Genomic DNA, 26,975 nt, shown 5'->3' with positions numbered 1-26,975 from the left:
TTCTAGCCATATTAAGGGCATTTGCATGTATCCAGAAAATATGCCGGATCCACTGGTGGATTTGAATCCTGGATTAATATGACTAGTAATACGTGCAAGACTCTATGCTGAGCAATTTACACATATTACCTCATTTAATTCTGACAAGATTATGCCTCATTTTAGAAACTTATGTAGCTTTACCGGAATCTGATACCTAGTGAGTGGAGGTACAAGATTAGAACCCTAGAACTATCTGACAATGGCAGCAGAAGATGGTGAAAACTGTGTTCTGAATTACTGATTCATGAATGCCATGAAAATGACTTTGGTTAAAATCTTGAAAAGATAAAATGTCTGAGAAGAACCTGAAAATAATATATTTGTCTAAACCTGATGTTTGAGAACATAGAATGGCTCCTAAGTCAATTTACAGTCTAAGGGAAAATAATTTAAAGGATCGTTTAAAAAAAAAAAAAACCTGGTTAGCTTTAAATAGCATTTTCAAAGCCTGCTGTGTATACCCAGGAGAGAATTTCAGTGAATAATGCTATAGTAGCATGTGGATAGGTTTCCCATAAATTCAAGGATATGATGATGTGAATCCCAACTGTTGGCATCCATCTTTTTCTCTCCATACCCTCCTGGCTCTTCTTTAAATTTTTATAGCCTTTGTTTCTCAAGTAGTGCCTGAATTATTGTAATGTCAGCTTTATTATTAAGTTCTCTCTTGTGTATTTCACTTAATTAACTTTATAATACATTCATAGAGATGAGGTATGGGTTGGAAAGGAGTGATCTCATTTGGTGATCTGGTTCAAATTTTTGAAATTAAACAAAATTAAGTAGTTTATAATTCAGTTCTTTTTAGTCATATTATTTTATTTTGTCCAAGTTTGACTTTGCTAATGACCAAGGCAATAATATAATTATGAAATAATTCCTTTTGAAAATCATAATGTTCTTAACAGGCTACTTGTGCTACAAACATAGTGGCATCTGAAGAAAAATTATGGCGACCCTCTTGCACTTAGAGACTACTGCTTGGTTCTTTTTCAGTCTCAAAATATGCTAGTGGAGATTCTCTAACTGGCTGACAAATGCTAAGATTACCAATTATCACTGTTAGCATCGTAAAATAAGTCTGCTTGAACTAGAGCTATTGGTTTCCCATCTACCTAAATCTATAAAACATTCCTTATTGCATATATGTATACAGAGGTAGAAATATAGACAGACTGATTGATAGACCAAATTGACTGATATATAGTCAGAAAATTATTTCCTGGTATTTCAATGTTCGCATTTTATGGATCCACTGATATCTTGCTGGGCTAAGTGTACAGTTAATATTATGTCCACTAACAGCATTTATTGAGTGCCTACTGTGTACTGGCCTTATTATTAGGTACTGTACTTGATTGCCCCTACTTTTTTAAAATAGATTTATCAAAACCACAATAAAATTACAGAATCAGTAGTAAGAAAGTAAGAATATAAAAATACTTCATGTGGATTTTCTTGGAAGATAGGTGGAAATTAGGTGTTAGAAGCTAGTAAGAATTTTCTCAATATTAAAATAAAATCTACATTATACCCCAAAGCATTAACCGTAACACATATCCACACACACACAAGTACAGTCTTATTTGGTCAAGTACAGTCTTATTTGGCTTATACAGCTGTAATAGCAAATTTTAACTACCTCAAATTTCTTATTATTTCTGAGCTTATTTTCTGGGCCTTTCACTGCTGAAAAAAATGAGAATCAAAATAAAAAATTGTTGACATCACCAGTAATATTAGCCATAACTTATAAATTGCTTGGAAAAAAAAACATGTTTGATACATTTTAACAATAATCCTGTTAAATTATACATTTTAAAAAGTAATAAAGATAAGGAAATCAAACTTTTGTTTTTATTTAAAACACTAGCAAGATTTGTATAACATTAAATTCCATTTTATAGTAGCAGTAAGTAATTTTTCATGTGCAGTTTTAAAACCAAAATAAAATGTATTCTGCTAGATTGTAGCCAGCTTGAACTTTCTGCTTAAATACTAAAAAAATAACTTATGAGCTATCAAAAGGGAACAGAATCCATAGCTTAAAGCCAGTGTTTGAAAGAAAATTGGAATTTTACATGTAGTAATTGGCAATTTACCTCTTCCATTGCCTTAATAATTATCTAAATGACCCATGAGAATTGATACATTGCCAACATATAAGCAATGCATTCCTTTTTCCTGAAAAGATTAATTACAGCTTACATTTTAACAACATGTAAATTTAAGTTTTCACCTGTAGGCTGCATAAATCAGTTTTGTAGCAGAAAAGGCATATCTGTCAACATTTTAAAATGTATTATTTACCAAAAGTAATAATGATGGACTAAATTTATAGCACATAAAATAATCATATAAAAATCATTATAATCAACATGAACAAACCAAACTATAAAATAATTACATTATAGTGGGTATTTCAAAATAAAATCTTACGTCATGCCTTATATATTTTTCAACAAGTGGTATGTATGTAGATACAAATGAATAAATGTAACCACTTAATTATTTTGAAAATATACATAAGATTTAGCTGTTTTAGTATGGTTGACATATAAGAAATTTGGCTTGTTTTAGCAATTTGTAGGTAGGAAATGATCCTAAAAAATAAGATGCAACGTTACGTTTCAGTTTCTTCCTCCCTAATCCATGTTTATGTCCCTATTTGATTAATTTGTCTAAATTCCATTTGCACACTTAAAAATTCTAAATCGTTGCATATGTTGTATTGAATAGAATGTTAATTTCTCAGCAAGATATCAGGTCCCCCTCCAAATGTAATCCAAATTGACATCATTTCTATTGATTTTTCCAAGTTAACGTATTCTCTGGAAAAATTAGATTATTTGGATGCTTCATGAACAAAATAATCTGTATCTTCATCATATCTAAGATTCTTCTATGACTTCCAACTGGAGTATTCAGAAAATGATCCCATTACAAATAGTCACTGTAGCTTACATGCTGCCTTCCTCAAGTGTTCTTGCCAGCAAGAAATCATCACTCCTTCCTTGGAATTTCTAAATATTTTATTGTTCAAAGGCGTAATTCTTTACTAAGTTGTAAACTCATTGAGATAAAAGAACTATAGTCTGTATATCTGTGTGTCTCAAAATGTCTTACACACAGGTTCCAATACACATGTCATCAAATAAATAAAGAAAATATGATTTACAAAAATACTAAAGAATAGTATGTTGCCTGCCAGGTCAAAAAGAAAAAGAAATACTAAAATATTAAATATTAGTATTAAAATACTAAAGAACAGTACGTTGCCTACCAGTTCAAAAAGAAAGAATCGGATAATTTTATTTGCCATAGATGAGCAATATTGCTTGCTTTATTTTGAGTAACAAGCTATAACTGGCTTGAGTCATGAAAAAACATAATATATGCAAGTCTAGCTACAAATTAATCATTAATTCTAAATTTGGGGGGCATTTTAGGTAGGGTAAAATGACAATTTTGTTGTTAACACATTTTCTTCCTTAAACTCTTTTATAAAAACCTCCATTATGTTTGATCCGGTCTGTTGAAGCACAGTCTGTACTGTTTCAATTACTTAGGATGAAATTAGCTACATCATTATTAACACCAGCCAGAAATTTTGGAATGATTATTAATGGTAGTGCATGAAGCAGAAAGAGGACCAGCTGACCCTGGTAGAGTAATAAAAAAGTTAATTAATCAAGCAGGAGGCAGATTTCATATTTATGAGTCTACCCAGAGGAGGACAAATTCCAGTATATAAGACTTTAATTTAAAGTAATCTCCAATCAATAGCACACTTTCAACACTGGCAGCCATAGCCATCTAAATGCAAACATCAGTGGAAAAGAGGAATTTTCTAGCAGTTAGGGTGTCTGAATATAAAGTGGCCTGTCCCATAAGTTGACGAAGGCCCCTCATAATAAGAATTTGTGCTGAAGCTAATTGGGAACCTGTTTAGCATGTGATAAAAGAAATCCCTGCTTTGTTTAGAAGGTTGTGATACAAGTTTAATGTAAGTTCAAACATTGAGATTTCATAACAACATATTTGTGACTTCTAATTATGTTCCAAGCACTTTTTAAAAATCTTTTCTGGTTACCAAAACACTATAGCCTTTGCAGAAGATACTATTATGCCAATTTTACAGATCAAGAAAGTAAAGCATAATGAAGTACAGTAACTTAACAGTACCCACAGGTAGTAAGCATTGGAATGGGGTTATTATGGCATTAGGCCCTTTTCATACTAATGCTTAGAACCAAAACTGAGTTCCCTTTCTGCCCATTCAGTACTTTCACTCTTCTTATTCACCTAGTCATTACTTATAATTTTCTACATGATTATTTTTTATTATTACCTCCAATTCATCACCCTCTCTTAATTACTTATATTTTGCCTTAGCATAATGTGTCTTTGAATATAAGCAGATTTTCAGAAGACTATTTATAAATCTCAATGCATCAAGTTCACAGTGCTGTGCAGTGTTTTAATGCATATTTCTGTGTTAATGTACACATGGTAGACCAAGTATAACACTCCAAAGAGGCAAAATAAAGCAGCTAGTATGATTTACTTAAATATGCAGGGTCTTGATGAAGAGTAACTGTTTGCACAGAAAGTGGAAGTCTCCCTTTAAGAAAGACTGAATTGACAAAAATTAAAAAAAGATTTTATTTCAATTATGCCTAGATCAAATAAGGATTTTAAATGATAGGAACCAGGCTTATGTACCATAAGACAGATTGAAGGCCTTAATATGCAAAATATTAAAGATCATAACTTTGCTAAATGAGCTGGAAAGAAAATCATTAACTATTAACAGGTACTTAGATGTTGTAAAATGTGCATATCAAAGGGCAGTGTTACAGTGTGGCTCATATTTAAAACAAAAGTAACAAATAGCAGTGGATGTATTTCTTAATACAGAAAGTGGCTTATTTTTAAGGCAGTAACACATAGCAATGCATGTAAAATATTATTTCTTTGGTATATAAACCATCAACCCTTGACTGGAAGTTTTTACAAGATCAGGGAACATTTCTTTTGTTTCCTTTTTAAAAAGATTCTCATTTGTGTATGCTGTGTGAATTTGTTCTCTTAGCACATTTTAGGTAGTCAATACAGTATTATTAACTATAGTCACCATGGTGTACCTTAGATTCTTAGAACTTATTCATCTTATAACTGAAGACTTGCACTCTTTGACTAATATTTCCCCATTTCTTTCTTAGTTTTGTACCTCTTATATTGCTTTGCATGCACCTGGCAAATAGAAGGCATTCAATTAATTGCATATGAATTAATATTATCCAATAAATACACAATACTCAGTATTTATAAATACTCAATGTTGCTTCAAACACATTACATGTATTTTATTATTCTACCTATATATTTTTAGTATTTTATTTTTGTTTATTTTGTACATATATTAATAACAAGCAGTCTGCTGAATGCTAAGGAAATGAAGGAGATAATATATGGTCTCTGTCTTCAGGAAGCTTATCACTAAACCACACTAGAGATAAGAGAGTTCCTGATTTATGTCATTCCCAAAGTCTGATTTTAATTTGACTTGATATGAGATGGATTTTTTTTTCTATCAGCCATCATATAAATTGCTTGAATTTTTCTTTGAAGCTATTTGACTTTACAACCTTGAATTCTTAAAGAGAGCAAAAATGGTCCTTAGGTATTTCAAATTGCCCCAGATTTAGTGAAAAATATATTCTCTATGTAACACTTAAAGAGTTAGAGCCATTCTTCAGACTACACAAATCAGCTTTATTGACTTATATTTTGATGTGGCTTTTCAAAAGTCGTATTTTAGTTGTCAGAAAAACATCAAGGGCAAAGTGAAGAAAACCTAATTTCTCATTATATTAACAGCAATATGGAGACCTATCCAGAACTGCTGGTATGATTCTTCATTGTGGTTGACCACTCACCCTCATCTGTTGCATGGTCATGCACTAGGCTCAAGTAGGGGATAGGAGTATTGTGTTGTTCAGTAAGTACTGATAGAATGGTGTTTGAAAGCATTAGGGGAGCTCTAGCTGGTTGTAGAGTATCATAGTGATGATATATAAAATATGGTTCTTACAGGGAAAGGGTAGAAACACATGATGCCGGGACGAAGCTGTCCTTTGGGAAGTCACAGGCTAGAAGGATGACATAACACAGGGTTTTGGTTCCTGTTGTAATTGTATGTCCTGGTCAAATTCTATCCACATGATAATCCATTATTTTTCAGAGCTGAAAAAAAATCTGAGAATTTAAAGAAAGAGTTGTAAAAATGTCCAAGTCAGGTTAAAAGTAATTCATATAAAATATATGAATATTAAATATTATATGTTTATGTCAAAACGTAAAAGCATAGTTGGAAAAAATTTAATTTGCCTGGTGCCACTCTTCAATAAAAAACATTTTAAATTATCTAATGTAACGTCTTCTAAATTTGTATTAGCCCAATGCAAAACAGCTGTTTGTGCTTTATTTCACCATCAAGTCACAATACGGAATGGACAAATGTTTATAAAATAAACCCAGCCAGTTCTACAAAGGCCTGTATGAAGAATTAAGAAGCAGCATAAGTATTCATATTGCACTTTACTTTTTCAAGGGAAACAGTAGTTCCCTTGAAATTTAAATTGAGTAACAAGAATTCTTGGCAAAATTGCAGGAGTACTTTAAAAGATTTAGCTGTGTGTGCACAAATCCAAGCATGACATGTGTGAGCACATTACTATACTATAAAGATAGGCAAAGGAGCAGAATATGGCAGTCTTACTGCTAGATATAAAATAGCTGATTCACATCTAACTGATTTTCATGTTCTCTTATGCTTCTGGAAAACAGCATTCATTTAAAAATTCTCTTGCACTACAGTTTTTTTAAATTAGTTATCTTATATTGGCTGGATGCATAATCAGTGAGCAGACTAAATAATTTTGTCAACAAATAATTTTGGCAATTCCATCAACAATAAACATGGCAACATTACTGAATTTAGCACACGTGTGTATATATATATGTACATACATACACACATTCATATACATAATACATATATTCTGCATTCGTATACACTTCCTATTCCCATTTTGAGAAAAAGGAATGAAATTATCATTATTTTAAATATTGTTACATAAGTTGTTACCCTTGGAAGTAAAAAGAATTTGTTTTAAAATTTGACATAGTTTGCGTTAAATTTAATATGAGGGAGGAGAGAAGGGCACTTGAGTGGAAGCAGTAAAAGCTAAAGTAAGCAGAAGGATGTTTAGTTGTTCAACTTGTTCATTCACCCATTTACTCAATCAAAACATATTAATAAATGGGCCAGATATAGATGTAGGCACTGGGGATTCAGAAACAAAAAGGATAAACCAATTCCCTGCTTTCACAACAGCTAGTGAGAAGCCCAGAATATTAAACAACATTCCTGTAGAGAGTAATATGTGTTGTATAAGGGAGCACAAGGAGAACAATGCAAACAAATGTGTCAAGGAAAGCTGCCACAAGGTAATGTCTTAAAGGAAACTTGAAGGTTAAGTCAAACTTGGCCATGAAAGTAGGGGTGCAGTGAGGGTGGAGGGACCAGATGAGAGAACTGGGGAGCTTTTGTTCTCTTTAGACAGAAAGACCAGTATGTGTGCAGGTGTAGAGATCAAAGAGAGCATGGAGCTTTCTAGTAATTGGAAGAATGTCAGTATAGCTCAGACTGTGCTTTTCAAAATGTGAGCCCTGTGCCAAAGGCATCAGCAACACCTGGGAACACACCAGAAATGCACATTTTTCAGACCTCCAACTAGACCCACTAAGTCAGAAACTCTGGGGGTGGGGCCCAGCATTCTGTGTCGATAAGCCTTCCAGGTTATTTGGCTGCAAGCTCTGATTGGAGAACCAGTGTCATCCTCAAATAGCACAAGATCAGCAGCAAGGAATGGTGGGGATGATGATCTCAGTACAAGAAACACAAGACGTGGCTAGTGAGGACCATGCAATGCCATCCTTACCTTGCTTCTGAGGCTCAAATTTCCTAGGTTTTTATTTTTCTTCCAGCTGTATGTAGTTTTGGAGACAGCAAGCCAGTCACAGTAAGCTTCCCATAACTGACGTCCCTGAAACCATTGAGAACACATCTAATTATTTCCTCACCTTCATTTTACCACACTAAAAATAAAACTTCCAAATATCTTTTTTCATTGACACTTCTATAGCTCTCATAACTTCCAAATTCCCTAGACTATTTTAGCCTTGAAAAATTCACCTACTGAAGGTGCTAGAACCTTGGGAATCATCTATTTAAATTCTAATATGTGCTCGCTCTCTGCCAGCAGGTAAGCCTGCATATGTCTCCCTGACAGTTCATATTTGGTCTGTGGACTTTCTGAAAGCACAGTAAATTATGACCTGCTCACCAGAACCTTTTGAGAAAACTGGAGCTAAGCCATCCCAAGTCAACCCTTCCAAGAAAATCTAGACATTAAGTTATCTGGGAAACTTAGTGAATCTAGATAGCCTAGGGGTAATGGTGATATATTAGCAGAGGGAAGTTAGGCACCAAAACTAACATGCCATGCAAAAGCACTTGTCTCAGGCTCAGTTGCATAGTTGTACATTCTAATTGGTGAAAGAAAAAATGCTACAATTCAATTAGGCATCTTAGGACTTGGTTTCTTGGCTCATGAGGATTCTCCTCCTTAGACCCATAAATGAAGTAAAGCAAACATGCTATACTATCTTCCTTCGCTCTTAAAATGCAAAACTCTCCAGGTATTAGGACCTAAGGAAGGCAATGTAGTTGATTGATGTTTTGATTTTCTTGTGGGAAAAGTAGAAATGTATTCATTTGTATGTAGAGTCATTCATTCAAACCTATTCTTGAGAACCCATTCTGTACATACTCAGGCTATAGCAGAAATAGACAAAAATCTCTCCTGTCCTGGAGCTTATATTCTAGAGAGATGAGAAAGACAATAAACAAACAATAAGCAAAACATTTTATATTTAGAGGTGTGGTGTGTGGCCTCGATTTCCCCTTCAGGACCCAACTAGTGGTAGTTCTGCCTGCCGAGAGCTCATAGCTGGAGGCTCATAGCTGCAGACATTGCCCCTGGCCAAAAGAAGCTGGATGTCCCAGGGTCATGCCCTCTTCCTGGGGACAGTCAGAATCCAAGACTCCTCAATGTGATGTACAAAGACCCATGCCCATTGTGTCAGTTCAAGACAACCCGGAAGACCATGCCAGCTCCAGCCCTCCTTGGGGGCCGCTGAGGTCTTTGCAGCTACCACGTGTCACGTCAACAGCTGCATCTTTCCATGGGCTTCCTGCACTCCCACATGTCCATGCTGAGGTCACTCCCCAGAAAACATGCTGCAAGCCAAGCTCCATTGAAGAATCTGTGTCCCAGTAAACCCCATCTAAGACAGAGAATAAGAGATATTCTGGTGAAGAGTGAAGCTGAGGAGGAGGATAGGGAGTATCTGCCTCCTAATGTGAGAAAAGTACTCACTGCAGTATCTGACACAAGTAACACGTGATCATTCAAAGTTAACTATCACCATAATCCTAATTGTTACTCCAAACTAGACAACTGGCAAAAAACTTCAGGGAGGATGGCCTTACTTTGGCCTTGAAGAAAAGGAAGAACTTATACAAGCAGAAATAAGAAAGAAAATTTTTATGTTAGCAGCTGATTCATGCAATTCAATTTGACAGGTATTTCGCAAGTAAATAGACAGCAAAAGAGAATTAGCAAAGAGGAATTTGTGTAAAAGTTCAAGCGCAAGCGTTGTACTTCCTTAAACTTAGATTTAAATTTTGACTTGATCACATCCCAAATATGGGACTTTGAATAAGTCAGTTAACCACTCTGTGCCTCAGTTTCCACATCTGGAAAATGGATATAAGGATACCACCTACTTTCTAAGGTTCCTGTGAGGATACAGTGATTCAGTGCTTGTAAAGTACTTAACAACAGAGGAGTATCCAGCTATCATGTGGTTAGAGATCAATACATGATTATTAATACTGATATTATTGTTACTAGTTTTCAATCTTAAATTCCATTCTAACAGCTTCAAGATAGTATTGAAAATGTTCTTTACCTTCTTGCATATAGATACTATATAAAAGCAATCAAATCATTTTCTTATTCCCCTGATATTTTATTTTTTATACCCATGAATTTACTATTAAGATAATTGGCTTGGCCGGGCGCGGTGGCTCACGCCTGTAATCCCAGCACTTTGGGAGGCCGAGGCGGGCGGATCACAAGGTCAGGAGATCGAGACCACGGTGAAACCCCGTCTCTACTAAAAATACAAAAAATTAGCCGGGTGCGGTGGCGGGCGCCTGTAGTCCCAGCTACTCAGGAGGCTGAGGCAGGAGAATGGCGTGAACCCGGGAGGCGGAGCTTGCAGTGAGCCGAGATCGCGCCACTGCACTCCAGCCTGGGCGACAGAGCGAGACTCCGTCTCAAAAAACAAAAAACAACAACAACAACAAAAAATAATTGGCTAGTTTTGGTGTTAGTTTTTGTTTAATTTATGTAGGTGACATAAAAGGAGGAGCGGAATTCCCCAAGGTATGTTGACCTCCCAGGGCTTAAGCACTGGACAATTTGACTCAGCCGAAGAAACTCTACGTTTTGACTTCTGAGATACCAAATCTTAGTGAGCACAGTAGGCAAGTCAGGGGGCCTCCTTCAGGCCCATTCCAGCAATATCACCTTGTAGATCCGGAACCATTGTCTCTACTGTTTCTATGGTAATCAAATTGCTTAGAAGTTGGCCTACTTTTCTTTTCAATACTTAACACATCAAATGTCTCAGTGCAAACAGACAACATAGGACAGTGGTTAGAAGCTCGAACTCAGGATTTGAACTATCTGTGAGTAAATTCTGGTTCTGTCCTTTCTAACTATGTGACCATGTGCAAGTTAATTAGCCTTTTTGTGCCTCAGTTTCTCCATCTATTAAATGGAGGTAATAATACTACCTTTTCACATGATTATTTTGAAGACTAAATAAGTTAACATACATGTTTAGAACTATGGAGAACACATAAAAGCTCTCAAAGGTGTTTTTTAATATGATCATTACTACCCTTCTTCTGAGGGAAACTCCACTGAGTTCAGTATGATTTTTTGGACCATCCTGTGCTGTGAATCAGCTGCTACTCACCTATATAAAGAAAAAAGGAAATAATAAAAAAGAAGAAGAATGTAATTTTGGCAAAAGACCTTTTGTAGGGCAGCCTCTGTGGAATCCTCCTCTGTTTTCAAGCGGAAATGAGAAGACTTATGTACCATAGCCACATACTCCACTATAAGTTTTTTACAATTAAAATAATAGCCACCTCATGAATTTCCTTGCACAGAAATAAGCAACTTACCCAAAATCAAGCTCAGCTATAGATTGAAAATGATATTTTTGGCTCAGAATAGATATTAGGTATGTTATCACTTCTTGAATATAAACACAGAATATCTTGCTTAAGGAAGGATTTTACTTTTCAAATGATTGAATAGACACAGTTTTGAGAATATTTGAACTTGAATAAAATCACGTATTTTTTTTACTGAGCATAATAACTGAAAAAAAGGCTACTCCATTATTTTCTAAGTTATTCCAAGTTATCTGACAGACAAACAGAGCACCAAGTTAAGAACACACCAAAAAGACTTGGGACTTTCTAATTACCTTTGGCATGTGCCTCTTTTTCTGTCACATTCTGTGCTGCAACTCAGAATGCCTTTGAATCCTTGGGAATCTTTGACAACTACTTATTGTTTAACAGAATAGTCTCTCATATATATACACACACACACACACACACACACACATATATATACACATACAGATATATATGTCTCAAATATATATATATAATTTGTTATTAATGTCATTCAATAGAAATAAGAGAAATAATAGTCCAAATTTCATGTTTTAAACAGAAAAAAATGAGTGTTTTAAGCAGTAAGTAGCACGACTTTCCCCATATATATAATAACATATCTAAATTGGTCTTAATTTTTATAAGGATGCTTTCTCAGAGGACTAAACAGAGAAATAGTGATTTTTTAAATCTGCATTTCTCTTCTTCCTAAGAGCATTTGAGGCAGTTTAAAATGTATGCACAAAATGTTTAATAGATTAGAACTAAAATAGAAAATTAGGTCCATATACACAAGAGAGAACAAAGTGTCATTCTGATAATCATTACTAGAGATGCACATGTATGTGCATAGAGAATAGAAAAGTTAAACACTCATGAAGCACAAATGATCTAAGAAAGATTTTTAGAGGCTGTTGAGGAAAATGGCCTCAAGCAGCTTTTTCAAGAAATGCAAAAGTTTTTTGTTTGTTTTTACATGACATTTTCTGACTACAACCTTTGATAGAGCCAAGGTAAAGTTTCACTGACTGAACATGATTTTTCCAGGATGGGAGAAAGTTACTTAATTCATTCCATGCACACAGACTTTAAAAGATAAACTCTACCTAGGAAGTAAATGAAAGGAGTTACCTTTTAAATTTATTTTCCAAAAATTTTGCCTGTTAGGAACTTAAAATTGGAATAATCTAATAGGACGCTTTGATTGCAGATATCACAGAAACCATGAGCTCGCTTACGGAAAGAGGAATGAAGAAATGTCCCAGACTAGGTTTCAAAAAAAACTGAAACAAGAAACTGGAAAATTCTCAAAAAGAAAGACAGCTTTTATTCCTGATAATAAAAGCACAGCCACTCATCTCTGTTTTGTGCTCTACCTGTGTCTATGTTCATTTAGGAAAACATGTCTGTTGCTTATAAATCACATTTCCCTTAGTGTCAACCATGCATGAAAATTGCCAAACTAATTGTGAATCCTAATCCCAAATTCCTGCAAGAGGGAATGTGGTTGGTCCAGTCTGGGTCAGTTCTCTGTGAGTAATCCAATGGTTTGTATGACTGGGTGCCAGAGACAGGGAGAACAATCTTCCAAACTCCTTCCCTGTGGGTGGAGGGAGTTTTCAGAGATAGGGCTGAACAGATACCTCAGAGGATGTTTACTAAGAATGTGAGGTTGGTTTTTTTGTTTGTTTGTTTTTTGTTTTTTGTTTTTGAGACGGAGTCTCGCTCTGTCACCCAGGCTGGAGTGCAGTGGCACGATCTCGGCTCACTGCAAGCTCCGCCTCCCGGGTTCACGCCATTCTCCTGCCTCAGTCTCCCAAGTAGCTGGAACTACAGGCGCCGCCACCTCGCCCGGCTAAATTTTTGTATTTTTAGTAGAGACGGGGTTTCACCATGTTAGCCAGGATGGTCTCGATCTCCTGACCTCGTGATCTGCCCTCCTCAGCTTCCCAAAGTGCTGGGATTACAGACGTGAGCCACCGCGCCCGGCCGAAGTTGGTCTTTAATGAGTGCTTAGAATGTGAATTTTCTGCTTTCATATCAATAGATGATACAAATGGTACAAAAATATGGTGAAGCAATAGAGAAATCCTTCCACTATAAATGTTGAGAAGCCCAACCAGTAGTTTTGCAAAAGTAAAAATAAAACCTCTCCACGTTTAACACGGGCTACAGGCAAAGCAAAGACTGTCCTTAGGAAGCAGATTTGAGTCTGCCCCCACCATTAGATATATTCTAGATTGAGAGTTCAGAGTCCCACGCCACAGGATACTGTGAAAAAAGATGATTCTGGCCTGGATATTTTTCAAAGCAGGTGTTGTTCCAAGTCATCGAAAAGAAACCTGAGGAGTAATGTGCCCATGGAAAAAGTTATATTGAACTGCGTAGCTCTGCACTATGCTTTTCTGGATAAGCTACAGAAAAAATATGCTTGTACAAAATGAGAATATCTTGTCTCGTTTTGTGAAGTTTTGATCAATTGCCTTTTGTCTGCCAAAGAAAATGATTTTCATTTTGATAAAATTGGTGATGCTCAATTCTTCCTGGCAGCAATAGGGTAGCAGAATTATTTGTATCCTGAAATCAATTCTAGTTTTTGAAAATCACACCCATATCATCAGCATTTCGGAAGATGCTTATCTTTCTATCTGCCATGATGGCAAATACCCAGTTTGTCTAAAATCAGTGTCATATTGTGAAGATACTAGTTAAAAAATAATAAATAAAACACAATACTGTTTTTATACTATGTGACAAAGTGAATGGGTATGTCAGGAAATATTCCCTTTCCTTTCCATTTTAGAAAGATATTTACTCCCACATTTGTAGATCCTAATATTAAGCCTCATTTTTTACTTAACTCAATTCCCTAGGCAATGAAGTCTAAATTTTATGAAAAAATCAATATGCATAAGTAAACAATCTTATTTTCTTCAAAATAATAGTAAGTAGTAGGGCAATACTGTGCAGGAAACCTTCTTGCTGCTAATATAAATTATTTAACTGGGAGACCTCACACACATGGCTTAAGGAGAAGCAGAGTGTAAATAATTGAAGAGATGCTGAAAAAATTGATGGAGCCATAGTTTTGTGCTACCATGGGGTTGGCCTTTTTAAAATAGTCTCCCATTGAATCTCTCCAGAATTAATCCTGGTGATTGATTAGATGTTGTTTGAGGTAAATAGTTTGGTGTTCTTCAGAACAGGCTTCAAACAATGATCCAGAATCTTCCCTTAGAACTTACTCACTTTCAGGAGATGGTTAAATGAGTTTTGGCATAAAGCAATAGCAAGCCCTTAAGGAAATATACTTGGGTCCATAACGCTAAGAAAAACTGGCACCTGGCATTGATGGTTAGCCGTGCTTCCATAAATAGTTCTGCTGATGCCAAATAAAGGACAACTGTAGCCTCAAATTTGTTATCATAAACTGTGAAAATTCACTAAAAGCGTTCCACATGAATTTAGCGCCAGTATTTTGGTGATAATTAGTTTATAATTAGATAGGTTTCAGTTAAGCAAATTATCCCACATTCTAACATGCTGTCTTGCTAAACTTGCCAGAAATGTTGTCTGCCCATTTTTTTTCTTTGTTTTTGCATCCATGCAATTTTTATTAAATTGATACATGAGACCCATTAGATATAGGAAAGACAGGACTGATTTCCCCCCAAAACTATCCATCTATTAAAGAAAAATAAATTGGAATATCTCCTGGCACATTTGTTAGTCATTCTATAGAAAAAGATTGTTTTTGGAAAGGTAAGGACATTTCCACTCCATTTCACCCTACGCTTCCAATCCTATCCATCCAGTTACCAGGCAAACAGACTTGAGAGGCTGTGTTTATCAAAATCAAAAGATGATAGTAAAGCTAGATAGAAAATATTCAACTCAAGCAACATAATAAACAATGAGAAGTAACTATACCTAGTTTGGATATATAAAGTCCTGCATCGCCCTGCCACATATTAGCATTTACATCCAGTCTAATTATTTCCTCTTGGTTCATTATATTAAATAGGACTCTCTATTTCAAGTGACAAAAATGTACTGGCTTAATAAAAAGTGGGACTTTATTGCCTCAGGTAACTGAAAAGTCAAAGGGGTAGTGTGAGGGTCAGGCCAAATCCAGGCTTTCCAATGATGTCTTTAATAATGTCTCCGTCTCAGTTCTGTTTTCTTCTCTGTTGGGTTTGCCTTCAGTGTTCTCATATATTTGCAAGAGTTTATGTCTCTGGTAAAAATGGCAATTTTCAGTAAACATCTGTATATACCCTATTCTGGAATCTGAATATTAATAGTAACTTGAGAAAAACTCAAGCATGCTGACTGGAGTCAGTTTCAGTTTAAATTATGATGACCTATTCCTTGCCTCTCTCTCCAACTTCCTCTTGTGCATTTTGGTATGTGTCCCAGGCATATAAAAGTACATATAAACTCCTGAAGATGTTGTGCTAGTTGTATCTTTGTAGTATTTGTGATGTTTCCTCAAGCTATAGTGTCTAATATCTACTCACCATGTTGGTGACTTGCAGATTTCTTTGAATCATTCCAGATTTAGTTTAAGAATCACCTTCTTTATAACCTTCGTATGATTTTTCCTATGGAGATTACCAGTCTCCCCCTCTTGTCCTGTGACCTTCACATATACCACCATTCTAGCACCAGTGTTTCTGTATTACGACTAAGGTCTGCATCTCTCTCTCACTAAAGAGAAACGCTAGGAGGAAATCACACTTCAGTTTTCTTCATCTCCCCAAGCTCTATATCACAGTGCTTAGCAAACAGTATTTTTGTTGTTTTTGAATGAATAATCAGTTGGTGAATGAGAATTTCCTCAAGAAATTATTTAGAATTTTTTCTAAATAATTCAGTTTTTAAAATCAAGTTTATTTTCTTTAAATACTTTTTCTAAGAAAAATAGACTCCAAATAAATCTAAGTTTATACAGTTCATACAACTTACAAAATGTGTGATCCCTAATGATGATCAATTTCATTACAAAGCTCTTTATCTCAAACCACAGTAACTGTTATATTAAGAAGCTGTAACCTCAAGTGCCTAGATATGCTCACCAATTTGCAAATATCCACTATTAATATTATGGCACATGGTGAATAGAATTTAAAATTGAATATCATTGGTTCCAGGTCAGTGATCCAGGGAAGTTGTGAAATTTGTATGGAAATGCTATTTTACACTGGATCTTAAAAAACTTTTTAAAGGATGAAAGATATATGCATGAAGATATAAATATTCTTTGAGAAAAATGTTCTCAAGACCTATCTCAACTGCCAGTAACAATATGAAATACAGACAATTACAAATTACATCTTTGACATTTAGAATGTTGACCATAGTTTCAGGTGTTTAAATGTCTCAATCATTTTCTTTGTTCTTTGAAATTTGTCACATGAAGCCTACCTGTGGTAAGGCATCTTGACCATTCATTAATGAACACAAGAATCTCTTTTTTAAAAAAAAAGTCAGAAAATATTTCATTATGCTACACTATTTGCCTCTGCTTCTGCCTCTCCATCAAATTGTACCAAACTCACATTTTCCAATTATCCCCGTGTCATTTGGCATTTTTACCTGACAAGTAAATTGAGGTCATCAGGAAGAGTGAATCTCAAAATCTTTGGTGTTTCAGTGTAGTCACAGTTTGATGTACTCAATTGTATTGTTTCTGGAGAAGTGGCAGAGGAGTAGAAGAAGGCACAGCTGTGAAATCACTTTCTGGGGGGGGGGGGGGAAGTATGATCCCTGCTAAGGGTCTCTGCTTCAACAGAAATGACCCAGGAGGTTTGTTTCCATCCAGCTGAGAAATCAGTAACCAGCTTACCTGAATGGAAAAGACAATCTCTTGCTATTCTCTTTTATTTCTAATCTTAGAGCTACTTTTCCTTTGGGTAGAGAGCATCAAATATTGAATGAATGTAAAAGAAAGATGTCAGTATAATACTATGTTGACTATATTTACTTTTTTTCAAAGCCTAGGTAGGGATATTTAGGAAAAAAAAATGACCCACATTATTTTCTATTAATCTATTTCTGAATAAATTATTATTTATAATCTTATCTTTTCCTTTGAGTAGATAGCATCAAATAGTGAATAAATGTAAATAGTGAATAAATATAAATAGTGAATAAATGTAAAAGGAAGATATCATTATAATACTTTGTAGACTATTTTTACTTTTTTTCAAAGCAGGGATATTTAGGAAAAAGAAATTGACCCACATTATTTCCTATTAATTTACCTCTGTACATAATGATTTACAAAATACAAATATGAAAGGGAATGTAATGTAAAATTACAACATGTCTAAGCGTTTTGACACACACATCAAGTAAGTAAACTGTTTTTTAGCCAAGGGCATTTTATCCTTATATTTAGAATGTCATTTTTATCTCTTCTTCACAAACAATACACATGTATTAATACCTATACTATGTATGACTTATGCTAATCCCTTGTTATATAGAAAGTTGAACCTCATTATTCTGCCCTCAAGAGGCTTGTAGTAGAGATGAGTCAAAAAACTGAAATTCTCAGGAAATGAATCATTTTGGTAATTTAAGTTTTTGGCCAGGGTTTAATCTTAAAAGTATTATTTTTATAACTTTGTAATAGTTTGGAGGCAAACATTTTTTAATCATGCGTTCCCAAACTCTTGTCCTTTCAAATAAAACATATTGGACTTATCTCAGTATTTTCTAATTAATATCGAATGATCATATTAATGTATTATTGAGTTATAAAACATAGTGAATTATTTGATGCTCCTTGAATTTTGTAGGGCTATTTGATCCTAAACTCCTGGCTCCTGACTAGTATCCATTTTGGAATCTTGTGTCAGATTTTCAGTTTTTCCACCTCTTCCATCAGTCTGACTAGCAGTGTGCAATTCTATTCAACTCTCTCTCTGTACATGCCTCCCCAATCTATCTTCTAATCTGTTGCCTACTATACTATTTTATGAACTTGGAAATCAACAAATATGTATGAAGTAAAACTGTGAGGTGTCAAAGCTGTTTTATAGTATGTGGACCTCAGTCAGTTATCTTTCTAGAGAATCTTTTTTGTTTTTGCCTTGCTTTCTATTGTTCAACTGAATCACATAATTGAGCCTGCTGTCTAGCTGATTTCAAATACATGTGATAATATGGGTACCTGAACTAAGAAAATACAGTGGGAGTTGGAGAGAATGAGAAAGAATCTAAGAAATACTTGAAAATTATAAGGGACAGGACTGATCAACTTGGAAGGTGAAGGAGAGAATTGGATGAGGGCTGAGTCCAAGTTTTCTTGCCTGAACATCTCTGAGAATGGGATACATGGGAAAGGGATGATTTTACCCTGTAGGCAATGGGAAATGTTCTCAATATTTTAAAATATTATTGTGAAGAATAATTATCTGTCCCTATAATGTGGATGGATTTTGAAAAGATAGTGTGCAAAGGCAACCTAATAGCAAATGGTAAAACTAGTCTACTCCTGCAGGGCTGAAGCCTGATGGTAGGCTCTGTCACTGGTACTAAAGGCAAGATGAAAAACTTGACTGTGGACTTGGAGTTGTAGGAAAATGCAAAATCAAGGATAACCCTATGCTTTCAAGTCCATGTGACCAAAATGATAGCAGTATCATCCACAAAGTCACAAGTGTATGTTCATCTAGAAGATATGTTTCCTGAGCTTTCATTTGTATCTCATACTCTTCTGTCTGCATGAGAATGTGGTGTTGAGAATGTGCAGATTAATTAATCTCCATTGTGTTGCTAAATTCTCAAAAAGTTAAGCCAATTCTGATTTCTATACATGACCTGAGAGGAGAATTTTCCTGTATTGGTTGTCCATAAACTTTAAAATTAATTTACTGGGTATCATAAATTCAGGGCTTTGTTGAGATTTGTGCTGTGCTTAAAGAAATCATTCTGGTGAAACTATGAAGACAATTTATTTCACTGAGCAGCATTTTTTTGTGAGATGCTTTATTTAAAAATTCATGTTAACTACTGTCTTCAATAACTTTAAAAAGATGTTCATAACGGAAAAGAGTTAACTTTAGAAATCTATCCCACAGAAAATGACACAGAATACAAATAACAGATTTTACTTTGAAATGTAAATATAAACTAGAATAATCTTGATTACAGGGAGACAAAATCATATGCCTCCACAGAAGAAAATTCCTTGGTTAAAAATAGCCAAATTGCCTTTCTCTCACACTTTCCTAAAGATATGAAATCTCTTTTTTAAGTATTTAGATTCCAAGTCAAGCATTTCACTTTTTTTTTCTTTAGATGGAAACAAACCACACTTAATAATGTCACCACAACTTATGCCAAGCGCTGTTGCTCAGTCACAATTTCCCAATTCTTTCTGCATAATTGCTTCTTCTTAAGGAAGTATACTTTTTCCCAAATCATAGAGTGAAGTGCATCATTTTAATATACTTATCTTTGTCCAAGAATACAACCCCGCAATTAAACAAAGGATCATTTCCAATCAGCCAGTCACAAATAAATTTTATTTTACACTATGAATTTCAGCGTGGTTCTTTTTAGGGACAAGTTTGCTTTCAACAGATGCTACTTATGTGAGTAAATTATACATTTTTCTCCTACAAAGCTAATGAGAAATAAGCTTTTGCTCAAGATTGAAAAAAATGAATGGATAATGCTATAGACAAGTTTTCATAACAGAGACATTTATAGCTATACTGTATTTTCTTGGAATCCATTTGGTAGATAATTTCATGGTTTGCTTATTTGTTTATTTAAGTGTCTATTTAAATAAATCAAATTAATGAGATCTCTATCCAAGGAGGTGATCATCCTGTTCCTCCTCTTACTTCTTCCAACACATTACATTCTCCCAGATTCCCTGTCAGCTCACTCACTGCCAGAGGCTGCTTACTCTTTTCCAACACCGTTCAGTTTCCCTTTTGTAACAATATTTACTTTTGTAATTTGTTGTTCAGTGTCTTGTCTTCCCCACTGAACTGAAAATCCATGAGCACAGTAACTGTGTTTTGTTCATCATTGTATACCCTGTGTCTATGTTAGTGCCTAGCATATACTAGTTGCTCAATAAATATTAATTGAATGAACTAATAAATTCTCAACCTTAGACTCATATTTCTGAGCTTTAATCCACTCAACTTGGTAAAATGTAGCAGTCTGAATTCCCTAGTAGCTTCTACCTCCCAGAAAGCATTGTCTCCAAGCACACAGATTAATTGGATTTTTCTGATTAGTGTTGGGTACACACTCTTCATATATATTGTATAGCTACACTGATGGTAAATCTTCCTCACATGTCAAGGGAAGGGTGGGAATGTGGATTACTCCTGACCTTTTCTTACCAGAACCATACAGTGCAAATAATTATTCAACCCATTTACTCAAAGGAATATTAACTACCACGTAGATTGGACACTGTATTGGTTTCCTAGGACTGTTTCAACAAATTATCACTAAGTCAGTGGCTTAAAATAATATATCACAGCTCTGGAGACCAAAAGCATGCTCCCTCCAGAGGTTCTAAGACTTCTTCCTTTTCTCTCCTTCCTTTTGGTGTCTTCATTCTTTGGCTTGTGGGTAGCATACCTCCAGTCTCTGCCTTAGTCTTTACGTGTGTCTTTACATGGCCTTCTCCTCTTTGGCTTCTCCACTTTTGTCTCTTACAAGGACACTTGTCATTGGATTGGGGACCACCTGGTTAATCCAGGATAATCAAGATTCTTAATTACGCCTGCAAATTCCTTTTTGGAGGGGAGGGGAAAGGCTGTCACCATTCACCCCACTATGGATATCATAGTGAATATAGTTCCTGCTCTCACTGAATTTGAAATCAAATGGGAAAGACGGATTATAAAAAGTAATTTCAATAAAATGTGATGGTTTTATTGGTAGAAATAGTTTAAGGGTCTTAGGGAACATCTGTCTGGGGACCTACCCAAATCTAAACAACCAGAAAAGAAAAGCTTTCCAAATGATGGGCTATTCATGAAGGAGTGATTAGAAATTGACTAGATATTAAGAGTTTGGCTCCTTCTAGGAACTGGAAGAAATTCAGTATGCTTGGAGAATATAAGATGTATCTAAAGACATATGCTAGAGCCATTTGTAGACAGCCTTGATAACAAAGTTAAGGGCCTTGTAGTTTATCCTGAAATGAGGTCAGAGCTCTGTGACGGACGAACACTAATATGGTAAAAGACAAAAATTAACCCCATCAGGACCAAGCTCCTGATCATTTTTATTTCCATATGGCAAATCTTGTTCTTTCCACTATTTGGTTGCAGCCTGCATGGGTAACACAATATCATAGTACAATTGCTCTGAAAGATTGTGACAAGAATATTACATTCAACATTATCATTTTACAGATATGAAACCAAGTTCAAGCAAGGCTATGATTGTTCTAGGGTGACCAAAACAGCTAGATCTAGTTAGTTCTTCTGTTAGTAAAAATGGTGGTTTAAAGTACTGGCAATTGCTTGGGCTTGGAGATCGACAAATGGAACCTGGATTGCCAGCTTTCTCTTGACAAGATATGTAACCTTGAGAAAGTAAAATAACTGTTAAAACTAGGAGTGATAATAGTGCCTACCTATCAAGATCATTGTGAAGATAATTTGGATAATGAATTGATGCTCATAGTTTCCTATTAAATAAATAATGACTGTTGGTCTTGTTGAAGTTGATAATGTTGATGAGGTTTTTATAATCATCCCAGCCTCACAATCTGTAGCATTTTACTTCCAGTATAATAGTGTTTCATTAAATACCCTTATTTTCCAATAACATATTTTATTCTACACAGAGAAGTGTTTATGGTTCCTAAGTTTAAGAAGCAATTATGTAGGAATATGCATTTTTCAAAGGGTCATAACTTAAGATTGTTATCTAATTAAAATTTTAATTAAAACAAAGTTTATAAATGTAATAACAAGTGTGCAAAAGGAGACATATTTGTAGAATTAGCAGTTTAGTCAGTAATGATGTATGTCAAACAACACCATTTTTTATGACAAAGTAATCTGACTTTCAAAAGGCACCCAATTACTAAATCTTCCTCTGAATTTTGGACTCAACAAATTATAGCTACCTAACTATTATGAAACTATATGCCCCTGATTCAAAATTCTTGAATTATACTATATATTTTACAGATACAACAGTTTCTAAGTAAATAATGTTTTTTGGGTAAATGCCATCTGCTTTATCTTCAAAAAGATAATGTTTTCTAGAACAACTATTTCTTACATTTTTGTTATTCAATAACTTTCAGTGAGAATATGTGACATTTTAGAGCACAACATTAATTCCCATGATATCAGTGCTATTTTGAAGATTAGGAAATTCAGTGAAGACCTAATAAAAAACCTTCAGTACATTATTTATTGGATAAAATGCAACTACTTAACTTGTCTCTGCACAGATTATGAGCAAAAACTTAACATAGTAGTAGATTGCTTGAAAATGTCTTGATTAAATAGTGACTAAATTCTAATTCTAAGATTTAATAAATTTCTCTTACTGAAAACTGAACATAAATGACTTTTGTTTTTATTAACATTTAGACTTTTTTAAAAGTCTCTAAAATGCTATGACTGGTTTCTTACTGACTTGGCAATAGTGTTTAAGGCTTAGACATTCTGTTTTAGATATGTCATTTTTATGAGAATGCTATTACTCTGGATATGAATTTGCACATAGTATACTGCATACTTAATTCTCAAGAAAAGATCTACTTCTGTGGAAGCTGTAAAATACTCAAGTTTAATAAATTATTATGTTAGAGACTTCTGCAGTTTGCTTCTCAGTTATATACCTTATTTGATTCAATTTTCTCTAGTAACTGATGAGATTAATAGATATTATTTATTTTCAGTAGTCAAAATAAAAAATAAGTTTAATTTCAGTTAAGGAACATTAAGAGACTGATTGATTTGGTTTTCTAGAATATTGATGGTTAACTGAATGATTACTACAAGTTATAGTAAAAAAAAAAAAAAATGGAGAAATGAGACAAAAACCTGAAAGACTGAATTCTGGTCATAGTTCTATGTGGGCTTCAGCAATTTCTTCAGTTTTTTCTGTGCTTCTGTTTTCTTACCTCTATTATTAAACAATTGCCTATTCCACTCATTAAAAATTTGATTAAAGCATTATGAATAAAAAAATTAGAAGTGCTAATAAATTAATTGAAATGATATATGTTAAAAGATTCCTGGAAGATTAGTAAAACATGCAGCTCCTGTGGTTTTAAGAGACAGTTTTATCAATGAAAGAAGGAACATGTTGCTACCATATATAATCTGGTCTTTTCTTCAAAAAAGGAAGCTTTTAAATATCATTTTTCCAGTTATTGCTGATTAAACATCTGAGCACCCACTATGCATATCCTCGTGCTGTGGAGGTGGAATTCCACAATTTTAGTGTGTGGATTAAGCTCTATGAAGTATAAAGAACATCATTCTTAAAAGGAATTATACAGTAGTCTTTCTACTTTGTGAAAACAGATATCAAAACAGTCTATAAAGCCTGGTCTGTTGGCCAGAGTGTTTAAGAGGAAATACGGTGAGCAATGACATAAAACAGAATCCTTTAGCCCATCTGCTGATTTAGTTTTACAGCACATACTTAATCTTAAAATAAGGGCTACTAAGAATTCATCTACTTTATTGACCTTTTTTGAAGAAAGAGGAGAGGTTTATGTTGTGGATTATGGCCCCAACTCTTCAGCCCTTAGTCAAAACTCATTTATTTTGGGTTTGCTTCATATGTGTCAAATACTGAAATAAAGGCCAAATATGCTGGGCTTGGCATCCGTTATTGTACTTTCTAGTATAAATTAAATTGTAAAATGGTTTTAATAGTGAAATGTCACCCAGGGAAGTTTTAATATTGTATCTCTATTTCAGCTTCTGACATGGCAGCAGAACAAGGACAGATTCTCGTGATAGCCACCGCCGCTGTTGGTGGATTCACTCTCCTCGTCATCCTGACTTTATTCTTCTTAATCACTGGAAGGTAACTGAAACATACCAGACTATTTCCAAGATGAATAACCACTCTTTTTATACACTGAGTATTCAAATGCTTGTAGATATAACAAAGCACACCTGAGGTCGAGAGGGATCCCAGAAGAATCCACTCTGTCAGTGAACCATCATTAGTTCTCTGTGTCAACAAGTCCCTGAATATGGAAAGATCCAAAGATGACTAAAGCTGTTTGAAAGCTAGGAATGATGAATTTATACTCAATAAGTTACTCTGTGTTTTTCCTTTACTATAATCAAATTACACCATCAAATTAATTTTATTAAAAAATATTTTAATGGAAAGCCAGAACAATTTATATAAAAACTCTTTATAAACCTGGTGTTATAGAAATATAATATTTTATCAATTAAATATTGAAACTGTCTATGTTAGAAATGTATTAATTGGTTTTATAAATCCAATATTTCTATACTTCAAAGTAATATGAATAAAAATATAAACTAACAGTAAATTTAACATAGCAAAAATCCTAAATTTGAATCCTGACTAGCTGGTCAAAGTGATTCACCCATCAGAACCTTAGTTTTCTATTTTTACACAGGTTTGATACAGAAGTATATTAAAACCATTTAATGACTTTTAAATAAATAGTATGAACACCATAAGCCAGGTGCTGATAATACAGAGATGTGAATGAAGATAATATGTATAACATTATATGAAAGAATAAATGTTATTTCTTATTTAATCGATGGTATTTGGCCTAGACTTTTTTCAGAAATCACAATATTTTATTCTCAGATCATTCTAACAAGAAGATAAAATATTCTATCTAGATATCAATAGGGGCACAAAAGAATACCTCAACAGATTTTTTTATAATCTGAAACACACATCTACTGCAATATTCCACTATCAAGACTTAAAACTGCAAAAAGAATGTCAGCCAAACAGTACACACCCATGCTGACTCCAGCTAAAGCACACCAACCCTTCCAGAAAACACTGGTACCTCAGAAAGAGCAGAAATAATAAATAGCTACCTTCAGTGAACCGAAAACACTATTTGTTTTAAAACCGCTTAGGGGCCAATATTTTATTAAAATTTAATCTACTTAAAATTACAGAAGATATACACATATGTAATAATTGTCTACAATTTTGACAGCACACCAAAAAGTATAGAACTTGGCAGGTACTTTGCATGTATCAAGTCTGGGTCTCTGACAAATATACAACTTCTCTTCAGTAAGAGGGTATTAGATTTAGCTGTAACAAACCTCCTTTTATAGAATTTACCAAGGAAAAAGCAGCATGAATATTCTAATGTGGTTGAGTTAAAAATGATGACTTATTTGTGAAATTAACGGAAAGAAGGCACATTACAACTATGTTTAGTTAAGTTTTTCATGCATATAAACAGATATAGTAATGGTCTTAGAATTAAGAGAGAGTATTTGGGGGTCTTTAGTTTTGGGGGGTGATTAGCTGATTGAATAGTGCTAGCTATAGTAACAAGGAAAAAACAGACATGAAAGAATGCAGGAAATAATGATAAATTCATCGTAATAAAAGTACTAATTTGGGCATAACATGTTGCCACCATCAGTCACTGTTGTCCAGCATTCTCTTAGGACCCTTTTCCTTTATTTTTAGGGCTAACCTCTGACAGCTGTCTGCCATCATCAGAGCTTTGATAATGCTTATCTTTTATAGAGGACAGAAAACAAATTTTGGAGTCTCTAAACCAATTAACTATTAGGTTGAAGATTAAATGTTCAGCACTGCAGCTTATCAAACATGGCCTACAAAAACTTGAATCACTAGCCAGAGTAAAGTGGTTATAAAAAATAAAACCCCTAAACAGCCTGGTGGAGGTCTAAGTTTTCTGAAAAAGATTAAAATTATTCCCATACTATTTTGGACTCCCTGGCAAAGAGAGGGTTTCCAAGACAGTTACTGTTAGGGAAAGAGAAAAACAGAGGAAGGAGGGAAGGGAAAAGAAGGGGAGGGGAGGGGAGAAAAAGAGAAAGAGAGAGACAGAGAGAAAGTTTCAGTGAGGGTTAATGGTGCAAGTTTAAAAAAGAAAGGGAATAAGAAAATAAAATTATTTTGTTGTATGTAAAGTCACAATGACAATTTGGTTAAGAAAATCAAATTGCCAGTACTTTAGCATTGCTATGTGTTTAGCAAACTTTATTAGGAAAATGCTAAATAGAAGAATAAACGTTACTGTATATTCCTTAACCTCTATAACATTAATGCTGCCAATGCATTTTGAACTGGGGTCACTGATACTTTATAATACTCTAATTATCATGAGGTTACATACCATTTAAAGACAATATGCTTTGGAGCCCAGAAACTTTATTTAGTTATTCAAGTACAATCCCGTTCCATTGTACTTTAAGGAGATCTTAACTCCAAAGATACAAATTATATCATGTAACTATACTGTGGAAAATTAAGTATGATGGTTGATTTTGATTCAGAAATATTTTTGTTTTCCATTTTC

The 26,975-nt window shown here is 34.3% G+C and overlaps 1 protein-coding gene across 8 annotated transcripts in view; it reads left to right on the top strand.

Annotated features, from left to right (window-relative positions):
- Window positions 1-26,975, top strand: part of LOC105477433 (EPH receptor A6) — a 950,680-nt gene that overhangs the window by 649,765 nt on the left and 273,940 nt on the right. For all 8 annotated transcript variants that reach the window (XM_071092526.1, XM_011733921.3, XM_011733919.3 and 5 more), the window contains one exon: window positions 24,379-24,487. In XM_071092526.1, coding sequence (XP_070948627.1) covers window positions 24,379-24,487 — 109 coding nt within the window. The remainder of the gene's footprint in view (window positions 1-24,378; window positions 24,488-26,975) is intronic.

Source organism: Macaca nemestrina, chromosome 2 (genome assembly GCF_043159975.1).
Source record: "Macaca nemestrina isolate mMacNem1 chromosome 2, mMacNem.hap1, whole genome shotgun sequence".
NCBI classification, from domain to species: domain Eukaryota; kingdom Metazoa; phylum Chordata; class Mammalia; order Primates; family Cercopithecidae; genus Macaca; species Macaca nemestrina.
The sequence above is the reverse complement of the archived record's forward strand: the minus strand, read 5'-3'. Positions and strand labels throughout refer to the sequence as shown.